Source organism: Haliotis rubra, unplaced genomic scaffold (assembly GCF_003918875.1).
Source record: "Haliotis rubra isolate DU_JTF1 unplaced genomic scaffold, ASM391887v1 Scf383, whole genome shotgun sequence".
In the NCBI taxonomy this organism is placed as follows: Eukaryota; Metazoa; Mollusca; class Gastropoda; order Lepetellida; family Haliotidae; genus Haliotis; species Haliotis rubra.
Window position 1 is genome coordinate 236,881 of NW_025767061.1, and position 17,890 is coordinate 254,770.

Here is a 17,890-nt window from a genome sequence, read left to right on the forward strand (position 1 = left end):
ACTCACAGTGAGTCTCACCTTACCTGTGTCTGTAGGGAGAGATCTGAACATGGGACAACTGCATACAAGCAAACACTAAACCATGGGGCTACTCACAGTGAGACTCACCTTACCTGTATCTGTAGGAGGGATCTGAACATGGGACAACTGCATACAAGCAAACACTAAACCATGGGGCTACTCACAGTGAGTCTCACCTTACCTGTGTCTGTAGGGAGAGATCTGAACATGGGACAACTGCATACAAGCAAACACTAAACCATGGGACTACTCACAGTGAGACTCACCTTACCTGTATCTGTAGGGAGGGATCTGAACATGGGACAACTGCATACAAGCAAATACTAAACCATGGGACTACTCACAGTGAGTCTCACCTTACCTGTATCTTAAGGGAGGGATCTGAACACGGGACAACTGCATACAAGCAAACACTAAACCATGGGGCTACTCACAGTGAGTCTCACATTACCTGTGTCTGTAGGGAGGGATCTGAACATGGGACAACTGCATACAAGCAAACACTAAACCATGGGGCTACTCACAGTGAGTCTCACCTTACCTGTGTCTGTAGGGAGGGATCTGAACATGGGACAACTGCATACAGGCAAACGCTAAACCATGGGACTACTCACAGTGAGTCTCACCTTACCTGTGTCTGTAGGGAGGGATCTGAACATGGGACAACTGCATACAAGCAAACACTAAACCATGGGGCTACTCACAGTGAGTCTCACCTTACCTGTATCTGTAGGGAGGGATCTGAACATGGGACAACTGCATACAGGCAAACACTAAACCATGGGGCTACTCACAGTGAGTCTCACCTTACCTGTGTCTGTAGGGAGGGATCTCAACATGGGACAACTGCATACAAGCAAACACTAAACCATGGGGCTACTCACAGTGAGTCTCACCTTACCTGCATCTGTAGGGAGGGATCTGAACATGGGACAACTGCATACAGGCAAACGCTAAACCATGGGACTACTCACAGTGAGTCTCACCTTACCTGCATCTGTAGGGAGGGATCTGAACATGGGACAACTGCATACAAGCAAACACTAAACCATGGGGCTACTCACAGTGAGTCTCACCTTACCTGTATCTGTAGGGAGGGATCTGAACATGGGACAACTGCATACAGGCAAACACTAAACCACGGGGCTACTCACAGTGAGCCTCACCTTACCTGTATCTGTAGGGAGGGATCTGAACATGGGACAACTGCATACAAGCAAATACTAAACCATGGGACTACTCACAGTGAGTCTCACCTTACCTGCATCTGTAGGGAGGGATCTGAACATGGGACAACTGCATACAGGCAAACACTAAACCATGGGACTACTCACAGTGAGTCTCACCTTACCTGCATCTGTAGGGAGGGATCTGAACATGGGACAACTGCATACAAGCAAACACTACACCATGGGACTACTCACAGTTAGTCTCACCTTACCTGTATCTGTAGGGAGAGATCTGAACACGGGACAACTGCATACAAGCAAACACTAAACCATGGGGCTACTCACAGTGAGTCTCACCTTACCTGTATCTGTAGGGAGGGATCTGAACATGGGACAACTGCATACAGGCAAACACTAAACCATGGGGCTACTCACAGTGAGCCTCACCTTACCTGTATCTGTAGGGAGGGATCTGAACATGGGACAACTGCATACAAGCAAACACTAAACCATGGGACTACTCACAGTGAGTCTCACCTTACCTGCATCTTAAGGGAGGGATCTGAACACGGGACAACTGCATACAAGCAAACACTAAACCATGGGACTACTCACAGAGAGTCTCACCTTACCTGTGTCAGTAGGGAGGGATCTCAACATGGGACAACTGCATACAAGCAAACACTAAACCATGGGGCTACTCACAGTGAGTCTCACCTTACCTGTGTCTGTAGGGAGGGATCTGAACATGGGACAACTGCATACAAGCAAACACTAAACCATGGGACTACTCACAGTGAGTCTCACCTTACCTGTATCTGTAGGGAGGGATCTGAACATGGGACAACTGCATACAAGCAAACACTAAACCATGGGGCTACTCACAGTGAGTCTCACCTTACCTGCATCTGTAGGGAGGGATCTGAACATGGGTCAACTGCATACAAGCAAACACTAAACCATGGGGCTACTCACAGTGAGTCTCACCTTACCTGTGTCTGTAGGAAGGATCTGAACACAGGACAACTGCATACAGGCAAACACTAAACCATGGGGCTACTCACAGTGAGTCTCACCTTACCTGTATCTGTAGGGAGGGATCTGAACATGGGAAAACTGCATACAAAGCAAACACTAAACCATGGGGCTACTCACAGTGAGTCTCTCACCTTACCTGCATCTGTAGGGAGGGATCTGAACATGGGACAACTGCATACAGGCAAACGCTAAACCATGGGACTACTCACAGTGAGTCTCACCTTACCTGCATCTGTAGGGAGGGATCTGAACATGGGACAACTGCATACAAGCAAACACTAAACCATGGGGCTACTCACAGTGAGTCTCACCTTACCTGTATCTGTAGGGAGAGATCTGAACATGGGACAACTGCATACAGGCAAACACTAAACCACGGGGCTACTCACAGTGAGCCTCACCTTACCTGTATCTGTAGGGAGGGATCTGAACATGGGACAACTACATACAGGCAAACACTTAACCATGGTGCTATTCAGCAGAGTTTCTCACCTTCACGGTATGTGTATGGAGGAACCTCCTGCTGCATCTTTTCCCGACAGGTGTTCTGAGTATCACATTCACACAGTGTTCCTCACTCTCTTCTGGCTCATCGGGCAGCTTTATCACCTGTGACAAAAAATACTATTCATGAACCCTAATAATAATCCTAAAATACTGTGATAGTTTAACCAAACACAACTGTGATTGTTCCACCAATCAGTACTGCGATAGTACAACCAACAACTACTGCAAAAGATCAACCAAACGCTACTCTGATTGTTTCCAGAGTCATTACTATGATTGTTCAACCAATCTTTACTGCGATAGTTGCACCAATCATTACTGGGATAGTGGCACCAATCATTACTGGGATAGTTGCACCAATCATTACTGGGATAGCTGCACCAATCATTACTGCGATAGTGGCACCAATCATTACTGGGATAGTGGCACCAATCATTACTGGGATAGTTGCACCAATCATTACTGGGATAGTTGCACCAATCATTACTGGGATAGTTGCACCAATCATTACTGGGATAGTTGCACCAATCATTACTGCGATAGTTGCACCAATCATTACTGGGATAGTTGCACCAATCATTACTGGGATAGTTGCACCAATCATTACTGGGATAGTTGCACCAATCATTACTGCGATAGTTGCACCAATCATTACTGGGATAGTTGCACCAATCATTACTGGGATAGTTGCACCAATCATTACTGCGATAGTTGCACCAATCATTACTGCGATAGTTGCACCAATCATTACTGGGATAGTTGCACCAATCATTACTGGGATAGTTGCACCAATCATTACTGGGATAGTTGCACCAATCATTACTGGGATAGTTGCACCAATCATTACTGGGATAGTTGCACCAATCATTACTGGCGATAGTTGCACCAATCATTACTGCGATAGTTGCACCAATCATTACTGGGATAGTTGCACCAATCATTACTGGGATAGTTGCACCAATCATTACTGCGATAGTTGCACCAATCATTACTGGGATAGTTGCACCAATCATTACTGGGATAGTTGCACCAATCATTACTGCGATAGTTGCACCAATCATTACTGCGATAGTTGCACCAATCATTACTGGGATAGTTGCACCAATCATTACTGCGATAGTTGCACCAATCATTACTGCGATAGTTGCACCAATCATTACTGCGATAGTTGCACCAATCATTACTGCGATAGTTGCACCAATCATTACTGCGATAGTTGCATCAATCATTACTGCGATAATTCCACCAATCATTACTGGGATAGCTGCACCAATCATTACTGCGATAGTGGCACCAATCATTACTGGGATAGTTGCACCAATCATTACTGGGATAGTTGCACCAATCATTACTGGGATAGTTGCACCAATCATTACTGGGATAGTGGCACCAATCATTACTAGGATAGTTGCACCAATCATTACTGGGATAGTTGCACCAATCATTACTGCGATAGTGGCACCAATCATTACTGGGATAGTTGCACCAATCATTACTGGGATAGTTGCACCAATCATTACTGGGATAGTTGCACCAATCATTACTGGGATAGTGGCACCAATCATTACTAGGATAGTTGCATCAATCATTACTGGGATAGTTGCATCAATCATTACTGCGATAGTGGCACCAATCATTACTGGGATAGTTGCACCAATCATTACTATGATTGTTCAACCAATCATTACTGCAAAAGTTGCACCAATCATCCCTCGAAAATTGCACCAATCATTACTGAGATAGTTGTATCAATCATTACTCAGATAATTCCACCACTCATTACTGGGATAGTTGCATCAATCATTACTGCGATAATTCCACCAATCATTACTGGGATATTTGCATCAATCATTACTGTGATAGTTGCACTAATCACTACTGGGATATTTGCACCAATCATTACTGGGATAGTGGCACCAATCATTACTAGGATAGTTGCACCAATCATTACTGGGATAGTTGCACCAATCATTACTGCGATAGTGGCACCAATCATTACTGGGATAGTTGCACCAATCATTACTGGGATAGTTGCACCAATCATTACTGGGATAGTTGCACCAATCATTACTGGGATAGTGGCACCAATCATTACTAGGATAGTTGCATCAATCATTACTGGGATAGTTGCATCAATCATTACTGCGATAGTGGCACCAATCATTACTGGGATAGTTGCACCAATCATTACTATGATTGTTCAACCAATCATTACTGCAAAAGTTGCACCAATCATCCCTCGAAAATTGCACCAATCATTACTGAGATAGTTGTATCAATCATTACTCAGATAATTCCACCACTCATTACTGGGATAGTTGCATCAATCATTCCTGCGATAATTCCACCAATCATTACTGGGATATTTGCATCAATCATTACTGGGATAGTTGCACCAATCATTACTGGGATAGTTGCAACAATCATTACTGGGATAGTTGCACCAATCATTACTGCGATAGTGGCACCAATCATTACTGGGATAGTTGCATCAATCATTACTAGGATAGTTGCATCAATCATTACTGGGATAGTTGCACCAATCATCCCTCGAAAATTGCACCAATCATTACTGAGATAGTTGTATCAATCATTACTCAGATAATTCCACCACTCATTACTGGGATAGTTGCATCAATCATTACTGCGATAATTCCACCAATCATTACTGGGATATTTGCATCAATCATTACTGTGATAGTTGCACTAATCACTACTGGGATATTTGCACCAATCATTACTGGGATAATTCCACCAATCATTACTGGGATAGTTGCACCAATCATTACTGGGATAGTTGCACCAATCATTACTAGGATAGTTGCACCAATCATTACTGGGATAGTTGCACCAATCATTACTGGGATAATTCCAGCAATCATTACTGTGATAGTTGCAACAATCATTACTGGGATAATTCCACCAATCATTACTGTGATAGTTGCAACAATCATTACTGGGATAATTCCACTAATCATTATTACAATTTAAGCTTTAATATTCAATTTATTTTGTATCTCCAAATCTGGAGGAATTAATTAAACCTACCTACCTACCAATCATTACTGGAATGGTTACATCAATCACCAAAGTAATAGTTCAAACAATCACTACACACCTAGTTTCTGAGTATACTTACTTGTATAGGTTTCCCTGTCTTGGGCTTCACATCCCCACATGTTAACGTGGGTTCCTCGGGCAGCTTCCTCCTGCGTGCTGCAGTCCTGTTGGGTTGACTTTCCCCACCCACTTCAGTACTGTCAGGTTCCTCATTATCATTGCCCTATAGAAACACAGGCATTAACATCAAAAGGAATATTCTGAAAAATAACCTGCCAAGGAAATCTGTTTAAGTTGGCCCCACAGATATACAAAAGATCCTTAGCCAGACCAAAAGGAACCAGGGATTGACAGAGAGATTTGGGTAAAAGGGGGCAGGTGATGATTGGCAGTCATTAATGTCATTGTTAAAGGCTACATTGAACTTACAAGCAGAATTCATTTAAATTCACATTTACCTCTGTTGAACCTACAATTACAGGTGTGTGGGGGTAAGGATCATTGGATAATTAAGTCACAACAAAAATTCCTTTTTGCCTTTGTGACAAGTATTCAGTCAGACCAAAACCATCTTCAAGAAAGGGAGTGAGATTAACTCAGTGGTGAGCTGTGGGATATGGTTTAGGTGTAAGATGAACTAAACCAGCTGGTGTACCGATATCACACATACCCCTAATGAGTGACCTTGACCTTTCCAAGCTGGTCCCAGAAACTTTTCAAATTCTTCTTCTTTTTGAATCCTCTTGGCCTCCTCCCTTGGTGTCAGAATACGGTCCTTGTAGCTGTTAGCCTGCCAGAATACACCAGGTCATAACAATATATCAATATCAGCCTACAGATGTATGGGAAAAATTGTGACTAAACACCTTGAATTTATCAGTATGGGACAAATGTATACACAATATATGAAGATCAAATCTTTGAAGGGCATTCAGAAGTGGCAGTTGACATCCATAAATCTTGCTTTTGTAATATATGAAGACATGAAAAATTATGGATATTATTTAATTGGGAACCTTTTTGGTGTTTGATTTCATATTTCAGGTCTAGACACACTTCATTACATTCTTTTATTCAAATTTCTAAATGCCTATCAACCCGCTTATATTATGACAAAACAATATGACTTATTCCAAATCTCCATCAACAACTATGTACCAGTACATTTAAAACAAAATGACTAAACTTTCACATTCATGTTCTACCTTCTGTGTATGTTCTTCTTGTAGCTTCTGTCTAATTCTCGCCTTCCGTTCCTCATCTGAGTTATCTCCCCTTCCTGAAGTTTAAAGAAAAATGTTCTGAGTTTCCATGAGTGAGTGAGTTTGGAGTCACTTTGCACAGTATTCTCGTCACACCCTGCCATCTTATTGTTGTAAGGAAGCTTGAAGTGTTGTGAGTGTCAAGACGTTTACCAGTTTGTTAAAACCCACAAGCATGGGTACATAGTGCTGACATACTAATAAAGATGACTGAACTTCTTTGGCATACAAAGAAGTTGCAATTATTCAGTTAAAATATCATTTATCAGTGTTCAAACTATATTTTTGTGTCAGCTGGAAATGCCATGAAACAGCAGAGGACCAGATAAGCTGCATATCCGGGTAAAATACGCATAGAAAATTTCCAATTATGCATTGAAAAATAATTGTTGCGTACCAATTACGCATTTAAAGTGTTACATACGCAAAAAGTTTCAAACATATGTGTACGGAATATATTTATAAAAATCGCTTGCATAATGAAAAAGACATCGATTGGTATCAAGTTGTATTGTTAGTATAGGACTAGTGCTGTACCGTCAGTACAGGATGAGTGATTTTTTATTGAAATCATTTCCATCATATTTAAGTTGGTTTTGTTTAGGTATGACATAAGCAGTGTATGAAACAAGCCAAAACCCAGCCAGACATCAGGCTGGTAACTTCAAAATGTTACCCGTCCGAAATGAATTTAACCAGACCAGACACCAAGATATATGGTGAATTTACTCAGATGTATGGAACATCTAAAAAAATTTACCAGACCATCAACTGGCTAGCTGTAAATGTAGACCGTCCGTCAGAAATCTAGCCCGTCTCGGGCGGTCGGACGGGCCTTATTTCATACACTGACATAAGGCAGTACATACCTGCTTAGTAAACTTACTCAATGATATATACTTAGGTGAGTAAAATCACTGAATATAAAATACCCACATATTTGAAAGCAGTGGGTAACGGAAAATGAAATACCCACTCAACATTCATAATACCCACTCCAAAAAAAATACAGTAGGTACAGAACCTACATGAGCTAAATCTTATCTGGAGCTCTGAACCAGTATTTCAATTACGTTACAGTGTCACTATAATCCCAATGAGAGTCAATAAGGAGGAAGTCATGTAGATCCTGATCCACTTTAAACCATCAAGCAGGCTTCTGTTCTGACTAACAATTCTATTTCAGTTAAAGGATCCAGGTATGCCTCTGAGAGAACAATTGTACAATTGGTTGCAGCAGCTTAAACTAAAGAAATAGACCTAATACAGCCCACGCCAGTCAATAATACGTGGCAAGTCTAGATTTCTGCAGTTATGAAAATGAAGAAAGTCTCTGTACTTAGATATTACATTTCATCAAAACAATTAAAGAACGGCTCTTTCTCTGTGAAATATGTTTTATTTCAGAGACTAGATATTAGTCTACCAAACTACTAAAAGAACAATAAATGTCTGAGTGCAAACAACACTTACACATTCTTATTTCATGGCATTCCTTGTTTAGCTGGTGATTTAATAACTGTTTTCACAAACTGTGTAACTTATTAGATGGAAAGCACACTACACAAGAAACTTTGGCAATGAAGAAAGAGTCAGCTTCTTGGGTTACAAAGCATCTGTCATCTGATCCAAAATGTACCAGGCAGCACCAGGCAGTCTTTTGACAATCTTAGCTCTGTTTGAAGCTGATCCAGAAAGGTCCTTGCAACAATTTGGGACTATGGATGAAATCTGGGTTTTCTGCTTACAGTCTCAGGTGAAACAACAAATAGAGGAAACATTCACCAAAGCTGGCCAACACTGTAATGACCTCCATTTTCTGTGATGACAAAGGCGGCATCCTGATGCAATATCTTTCAAAAGGCCATTAAGAAAAGAAACATATTATGTTGCACTTTTGAGGAAATTACAGAAGAAGGATACATTGGAGCCTGAGAAATGGTGAGCTCTTCCATCGGAACAATCCATCAGTGCACTTATCCTTCACTCCCATTGCTATATCCATGGGTGTGCCTTTAACCCCTTTCACAGACATGATGATAGCTCAAGCCAGTACCTATTTTGACTCAAATGAAAAAAAATCCTTCCAACATCACTGGCACCAATGTGGAAGTGGATGTTAGAAAATATATCATTAAGTTCAAGTCTTTGTATGCCAGGGTCACAACTTATCAATCAACCCATGTACGAGATAAGATGACATGCTTCAATGTGGATTGTACTCTGTGCCGGTCACACCCTCCGCATTGATTGAACTCTTTTTCTGGTTCATAGAAGATGAACTATGACCTGATATGCTTCATTTACTCATAGATAATGGACCGGGGCCTGTTTTGCAAGCCACTGTATGAAGCCATATGCACACTTACTGTTTGAAACATATTAAACATTCAGTTGATACACAGGCAATCATGTATACTAACACATACTCATTACAATACTGTAACCAAGTCATTTGGGTATATATTTTCAACAAATTATTACAACAAAAGCTATTCACAGAAGCTACACCTCGTCAAGTACCATGCAACAATGGTGCCATTATTGAAGCACCACTTAAGGTGAGGTCAATTAAAAATATTTCTGTAATTCAAATTATGGTCATTTCAATTTAGGTTATGTAGATAGATGGGCCTTTTTCTTTCTCAACAATTTTCTTTGTAAATGTGTTGGATTACTGATTTGCAGTTAGCAGAGTTTTGTATATATTTGCATGTGTGCAATTTGTCATATGCAATAGGTATTACTGAAAATATATGGTCAGTTGATTATCAGGACTAATAACGCCTAAAGGCCGGAATATTTAATCAATCTTACTGAGGTCAGATCTTTTACAGTGATATGATATGAGCGAGACATAGAGAATCTCACCCTCGTGTCTTCTGATATCAATTATATCAACACGAGTTGATAAAGTAACAAATATCCGAGGCTTGCCGAGGATATTTTTACTTTATCAACGAGTGTTGATATATTTGATATCAGAAGACACGAGGGTGAGATTCTATTTATCATCCAAAATCACTCTTCATTAATTTTCCATGAAAAATGTACATCTCTGAACATGGTACTGCCATTAGACTTGCAGTGCAGCGATGTCATAGCATTGTGACGTCATCAAGTACATGACGTCAAAGCATTGTCAGGGCATTGTACAAAATCTACTGTCAAAACGATATCTCCTAGGAGATATCGTTTGATCTCACACAAGCGATATCTCCTGTGGAACACAGTTTTGGATGATAAATGATGATACCTCCCTGAGTGAAAGTCTGACCACCCCACCCTTGGTGAGGAACATTCAGATCAGCCAGTGACCACCAATACTTCCTGGTACGAGTGAGCTATGCTATCTTGAAAGAAATATTTTCCACAAATCTCCAATGGTGGATATTTTATACACCATCTCGTTTAGGAGCGCCATGGAATCACAAAAAGGAGAACCAATGAAAGAATGTTGTTTTCTGAGGGTAATTTCTTTAGTCAAAGTCAACATTTCGAAAAGGAGGTGGCAAAAGAAAAGCTGGACAGTTTTAGAAAGCTGACATCTGTTTGGTCATGAACCCATGAATTTTGCATTTACAATGAGAGTTCAAAGTTCAATGACCAATCTCTAGAGGGGTTGTCAAATCCATAGGCACTCAGGTATCACATATGGGTTTTTTATGATATAAATTTTCTGACATTGACAACAAGAAATGGTTTGAAACGATGGATACTCCTTCAATCAGGCATGGTACTGTATTCAAAATACCCTGGTGATTCCCTTGTCAAAACAGATGACACTGATGTTGGCACTGAGATATTTTTGTCAGGGTGGGATTTTAGTTGTAATTTTCCTTTAAATATATTTACTACATTAACCCATGAATGCCAACACAAATTACAAATCTCAAAAATGAATTACATTATCTATAGAGACGACCCTGCATATGTTTTGAACGTCAAATGAATATATGGATGTGGCTGTACACACATGGTATAGCAATTACACATGTACATCCATCAGAAGGTAAACATTATCCTACACAAAACTGAACATTCAAGGCATCAAGCTTGTGCGCTTTTATTCAGAACAATCAATAATTAGTATTTTTGTTTGGTAAAAAAACAAACTGTCTGTAATTCCAACAGGTGAGTTACCTGTACTAAACTATGTCAAAGTCTTTAGCCTACAGTGGTGGTAAGCAAGTGGTGGCATGTTCATTCAGAAAATAAGTGTCTGATGAGAAATATGTATTTGCATCCACGAACACAAACAGGGATATAACAGTGAAAATGGGTCCACCTTGTTCCTAACACTGTTCTCATCACATCCCCCCCAAATATTATCTGTCCCCAGACAAGCAAGTGATACCTCTTTCCAATCAGGGGCAGCGGGGTGGCATTTGCTTGTCATGACGAAGACCTGGGTTCGATTCCCCACATGGTTACAATGGGTGAAGCCCATTCCTGTTGTCTCCCAAGATGATATTTCTGGAATATTGCTCAAGCGGCGTAAAACTAAACTCACTCACTCACTCATCTATCTGACTCACTCACTCACTGACTCCAATCATAAAGTGCTGAGTCTATGATTAAAGTACCACCACGATACTAAGGCCCATTAAAATTTCCTTTAGTTCAATAAGCTTTGCTAATATATGTTGGTGCATTAACACTACGATCTCCTGAGAACTGTCCGACTAGCACAGTCAGACTGAGAGTCACCTTACTCTCTCATCAGATAGTATTTCACTGATATATATTACTCAATTAGAATGAACATGAAGATATATCATCACATCTGCAACACAACTATTTATCATGTAAATGACCTACAGTATTGTTCTTGATTATACAGAACATCAAATGGACAGGTAATATTTCACACCTGTTATTATAACATGTGTTTATTGACTACCTACACATTCTAGATAAAATACATTCCCATGGCCCCTGTCAGGCCAACTTGCACACATGCTTGACTCCGATATACTCATTGCTAGCAAGATTATCCATATCAAAACTATATCATATACTACACCTATGTAACAGCCATGTCATTGTTACATTAGGGTTATACTACATCTATGTAACAGCCATGTCATAGTTATATCAGGGTTATACTACATCTATGTAACAGCCATGTCATCATTATATAATGGTTATACTACGGTACATCTATGTTACAGCAATGTCATAGTTATATCAGGGTTATACTACGGTACATCTATGTTACAGCAATGTCATAGTTATATCAGGGTGATACTACGGTACATCTATGTTACAGCGATGTCATAGTTATATCAGGGTTATACTACATCTATGTAACAGTCATGTTATAGTTATATCAGGGTTATACTACATCTATGTAACAGCCATGTTATAGTTATATCAGGGTTATACTACATCTATGTAACAGACATGTCATAGTTATATCAGGGTTATACTACATCTATGTAACAGCCATGTCATCATTATATAATGGTTATACTACGGTACATCTATGTTACAGCAATGTCATAGTTATATCAGGGTTATACTACATCTATGTTACAGCCATGTTATAGTTATATCAGGGTTATACTACATCTATGTAACAGTCATGTTATAGTTTTATCAGGGTTATACTATATCTATGTAACAGCCATGTCATAGTTATATCAGGGTTATACTACATCTACATAACAGTCATGCCATAGTTATATCAGGGTTATTCTACATCTATGTAACAGTCATGTCATAGTTATATGAGGGTTATACTACATCTATGTAACAGTCATGTCATAGTTTTATCAGGGTTATACTACATCTGTGTAACAGCCATGTCATAGTTATATCAGGGTTATACTACATCTATGTAACAGCCATGTTATAGTTATATCAGGGTTATACTACATCTATGTAACAGCCATGTTATAGTTATATCAGGGTTATACTACATCTATGTAACAGCCATGTCATAGTTATATAATAGTTATACTACATCTATGTAACAGTGATGTCATAGTTTTATCAGGGTTATACTACATCTATGTAACAGCCATGTCATAGTTTTATCAGGGTTATACTACATCTATGTAACAGCCATGTCATAGTTATATCAGGGTTATACTACATCTACATAACAGTCATGCCATAGTTATATCAGGGTTATACTACATCTATGTAACAGTCATGTCATAGTTATATCAGGGTTATACTACATCTATGTAACAGCCATGTCATCAGTTATATCATGGTTATACTAGGGTTACATCTATGTAACAGCCATGTCATAGTTATATAATAGTTATACTACATCTATGTAACAGTGATGTCATAGTTTTATCAGGGTTATACTACATCTATGTAACAGCCATGTCATAGTTTTATCAGGGTTATACTACATCTATGTAACAGCCATGTCATAGTTATATCAGGGTTATACTACATCTAACATGTAACAGCCATGTCATTCTACATCTATATAATGGTTATAGTTATATGAGGTTTACTACATCTATGTAACAGCCATGTCATAGTTATATCAGGGTTATACTACATCTATGTAACAGTCATGTCATAGTTATATCAGGGTTATACTACATCTATGTAACAGTCATGTCATAGTTATATCAGGGTTATACTACATCTATGTAACAGCCATGTCATAGTTATATCAGGGTTATACTACATCTATGTAACAGTCATGTCATAGTTATATCAGGGTTATACTACATCTATGTAACAGTCATGTCATAGTTATATCAGGGTTATACTACATCTATGTAACAGCCATGTCATAGTTATATCAGGGTTATACTACATACATCAGCCATGTAACAGTCATGTTATAGTTATATCAGGGTTATACTACATCTATGTAACAGCCATGTTATAGTTATATCAGGGTTATACTACATCTATGTAACAGCTATGTAACAGGGTTATGTCTATGTAACATATGTTATTTTTATCAGGGTTATACTACATCTATGTAACAGCCATGTCATAGTTTTATCAGGGTTATACTACATCTATGTAACAGCCATGTCATAGTTATATCAGGGTTATACTACATCTACATAACAGTCATGCCATAGTTATATGAGGGTTATTCTACATCTATGTAACATCTATGTAACAGCCATGTCAGTCATGTCATAGTTATATGAACAGGTTTATACTACATCTATGTAACAGTCATGTCATAGTTTTATCAGGGTTATACTACATCTATGTAACAGCCATGTCATATAGTTATATCAGGGTTATACTACATCTATGTAACAGTCATGTCATAGTTATATCAGGGTTATACTACATCTATGTAACAGCCATGTCATAGTTATATCAGGGTTATACTACATCTATGTAACAGCCATGTCATAGTTATATCAGGGTTATACTACATCTATGTAACAGCCATGTCATAGTTATATCAGGGTTATACTACATCTACATAACAGTCATGCCATAGTTATATGAGGGTTATTCTACATCTATGTAACAGTCATGTCATAGTTATATGAGGGTTATACTACATCTATGTAACAGCCATGTCATGTAACAGTTATATGAGGGTTATACTACATCTATGTAACAGTCATGTCATAGTTTTATCAGGGTTATACTACATCTATGTAACAGCCATGTCATAGTTATATCAGGGTTATACTACATCTATGTAACAGCCATGTCATAGTTATATCAGGTTTATACTACATCTATGTAACAGTCATGTCATAGTTATATCAGGGTTATACTACATCTATGTAACAGCCATGTCATAGTTTATCAGGGTTATATAGGGTACATCTATGTAACAGTCATGTCATAGTTTTGATGAATCGCATCTTTAAGGATTGTTTACACAAACATCCTGGGGCTGTAAGGCATCCGTGCTGTTGGTCAGTTTAAGCTAAAGAGGTCAACTTGTCAGCTTTCTAACAACAACATAGTTTCAGCAGAGACCCATCATAGTTAGTTGTTAAAAAACAATATCGTCTGAGAAAAATGGCGTCATGTTTGAACACTGCCGACAGAGTGTTTCATGGGTCATTTATCACAACAAAGGATCAAAGGGTTGTTTTCATTACTATTATTTCTGCCATGGACTGGTATACCGGTAGTTATAACAGTCAGACGGCAGTTATCACTGGCTACTTGTCGATAGTTCACTGAGTATTAATCCGTAAAAGTCATGTTTCTGGGCACTTTCTTCTAACCTCAAAATTAAAATTGTCTAAAATATTTATATATTTTAGGCCCCAAAACCTCGAAATTTAAATCACCTCGAAGCTCTGGGGTCTCAAACCTCGAGAAATTTTAGTACCTCGAAAATTTCCGGTATATCTGTATATGAGGTTTATACTACATCTATGTAACAGCCATGTCATAGTTATATGAGGGTTATACTACATCTATGTAACAGCCATGTCATAGTTATATGAGTGTTATACTACATCTATGTAACAGCCATGTCATAGTTATATGAGGGTTATACTACATCTATGTAACAGTCATGTCATAGTTATATGAGGGTTATACTACATCTCTGTAACAGTCATGTCATAGTTATATGAGGGTTATACTGCATCTATGTAACAGCCATGTTATAGTTATATCAGGGGTTATACTACATCTATGTAACAGTCATGTCATAGTTATATCAGGGTTATCCTACATCTATGTAACAGTCATGTTATAGTTATATCAGAGTTATACTACATCTATGTAACAGTCATGTCATAGTTTTATTAGGGTTATACTACATCTATGTAACAGCCATGTCATAGCTTTATCAGGGTTATTCTACATCTATGTAACAGTCATGTCATAGTTACCGTATACCGGAAATTTTCGAGGTATGTAATTTTCGAGGTTTTCGAGGTTAGAAGCGCAACCTCGAAAATATTATATCCATGAATTTTTCCGAACTTCAAACCTTTGGGTTAGATTTCCTATCGATAAGCATTTCAACTGCTAGCAACCAATGACTTCCTGACATGCGCATTAACTCTTTAATGCCTGTCTACAACTAATCTTAACGTTCAGTGGCCCTGAAAGGCCTGAATGAACAAACAACAGAAATGCGGTGTCGAGACTATTTAATTGTGTTGTAATTGTTGGTCCAGAATAACATGCATTATAAAAAAATAGGTAATTCAATCAGTGTGTTACATGTGAAGTCAAACCAACTGTCAATGCACTCGATGTCACTCTCTGGCCAAACGGACCGCATCGGCGATGCCAGGTTTGATGAATGCGCATCTTTAAGGGGATTGTTTACACAAACATCCTGGGGCTGTAAGGCATCCGTGCTGTTGGTCAGTTTCGCTAAAGAGGTCAACTTGTCAGCTTTCTAACAACAACATAGTTTCAGCAGAGACCCATCATAGTTAGTTGTTAAAAAAACAATATCGTCTGAGAAAAAATGGCGTCATGTTTGAACACTGCCGACAGAGTGTTTCATGGGTCATTTATCACAACAAAGGATCAAAGGGTTGTTTTCATTACTATTATTTCTGCCATGGACTGGTATACCGGTAGTTATAACAGTCAGACGGCAGTTATCACTGGCTACTTGTCGATAGTTCACTGAGTATTAATCCGGTAAGTCATGTTTCTGGGCACTTTCTTCTAACCTCAAAATTAAAATTGTCTAAAATATTTATATATTTTAGGTCCCAAAACCTCGAAATTTAAATCACCTCGAAAGCTCTGGGGGTCTCAAACCTCGAAATTTTAGTACCTCGAAAATTTCCCGGTATACGGTATATAAGGTTGGTTGGTTGTTGTTTTACAACACACTCAGCCATATTCCAGCTACCGTATACCGGGAAATTTTCGAGGTATCTAATTTTCGAGGTTTTCGAGGTTAGAAGCGCAACCTCGAAAATATTATATCCATGAATTTTTCCGAACTTCAAACCTTTGGGTTAGATTTCCTATCGATAAGCATTTCAACTGCTAGCAACCAATGACTTCCTGACATGCGCATTAACTCTTTAATGCCTGTCTACAACTAATCTTAACGTTCAGTGGCCCTGAAAGGCCTGAATGAACAAACAACAGAAATGCGGTGTCGAGACTATTTAATTGTGTTGTAATTGTTGGTCCAGAATAACATGCATTATAAAAAATAGGTAAATCAATCAGTGTGTTACATGTGAAGTCAAACCAACTGTCAATGCACTCGATGTCACTCTCTGGCCAAACGGACCGCATCGGCGATGCCAGGTTTGATGAATGCGCATCTTTAAGGGGATTGTTTACACAAACATCCTGGGGCTGTAAGGCATCCGTGCTGTTGGTCAGTTTCGCTAAAGAGGTCAACTTGTCAGCTTTCTAACAACAACATAGTTTCAGCAGAGACCCATCATAGTTAGTTGTTAAAAAAACAATATCGTCTGAGAAAAAATGACGTCATGTTTGAACACTGCCGACAGAGTGTTTCATGGGTCATTTATCACAACAAAGGATCAAAGGGTTGTTTTCATTACTATTATTTCTGCCATGGACTGGTATACCGGTAGTTATAACAGTCAGACGGCAGTTATCACTGGCTACTTGTCGATAGTTCACTGAGTATTAATCCGGTAAGTCATGTTTCTGGGCACTTTCTTCTAACCTCAAAATTAAAATTGTCTAAATATTTATATATTTTAGGCCCCAAAACCTCGAAATTTAAATCACCTCGAAAGCTCTGGGGGTCTCAAACCTCGAAATTTTAGTACCTCGAAAATTTCCGCATATCATGGTATATGAGGTTTATACTACATCTATGTAACAGCCATGTAACAGCCATGTCATAGTTATATGAGTGTTATACTACATCTATGTAACAGCCATGTCATAGTTATATGA

General features: G+C 38.9%; 1 protein-coding gene across 2 annotated transcripts in view; it reads right to left on the bottom strand.

The window, feature by feature from the left end:
• LOC124286457 (UBX domain-containing protein 8-like) overlaps window positions 1-17,890 on the bottom strand; it is a 54,871-nt gene that overhangs the window by 25,423 nt on the left and 11,558 nt on the right. For both annotated transcript variants that reach the window (XR_006901035.1, XM_046722834.1), the window contains exons 3-6: window positions 7,001-7,074; window positions 6,466-6,585; window positions 5,875-6,018; window positions 2,721-2,837 (exon numbers count right to left, since the gene is read on the bottom strand). Coding sequence is in view for 1 of the 2 variants with exons in the window: in XM_046722834.1 (XP_046578790.1) it covers window positions 2,721-2,837; window positions 5,875-6,018; window positions 6,466-6,585; window positions 7,001-7,074 (455 nt within the window). In the remaining variant the exon portion in view is untranslated. The remainder of the gene's footprint in view (window positions 1-2,720; window positions 2,838-5,874; window positions 6,019-6,465; window positions 6,586-7,000; window positions 7,075-17,890) is intronic.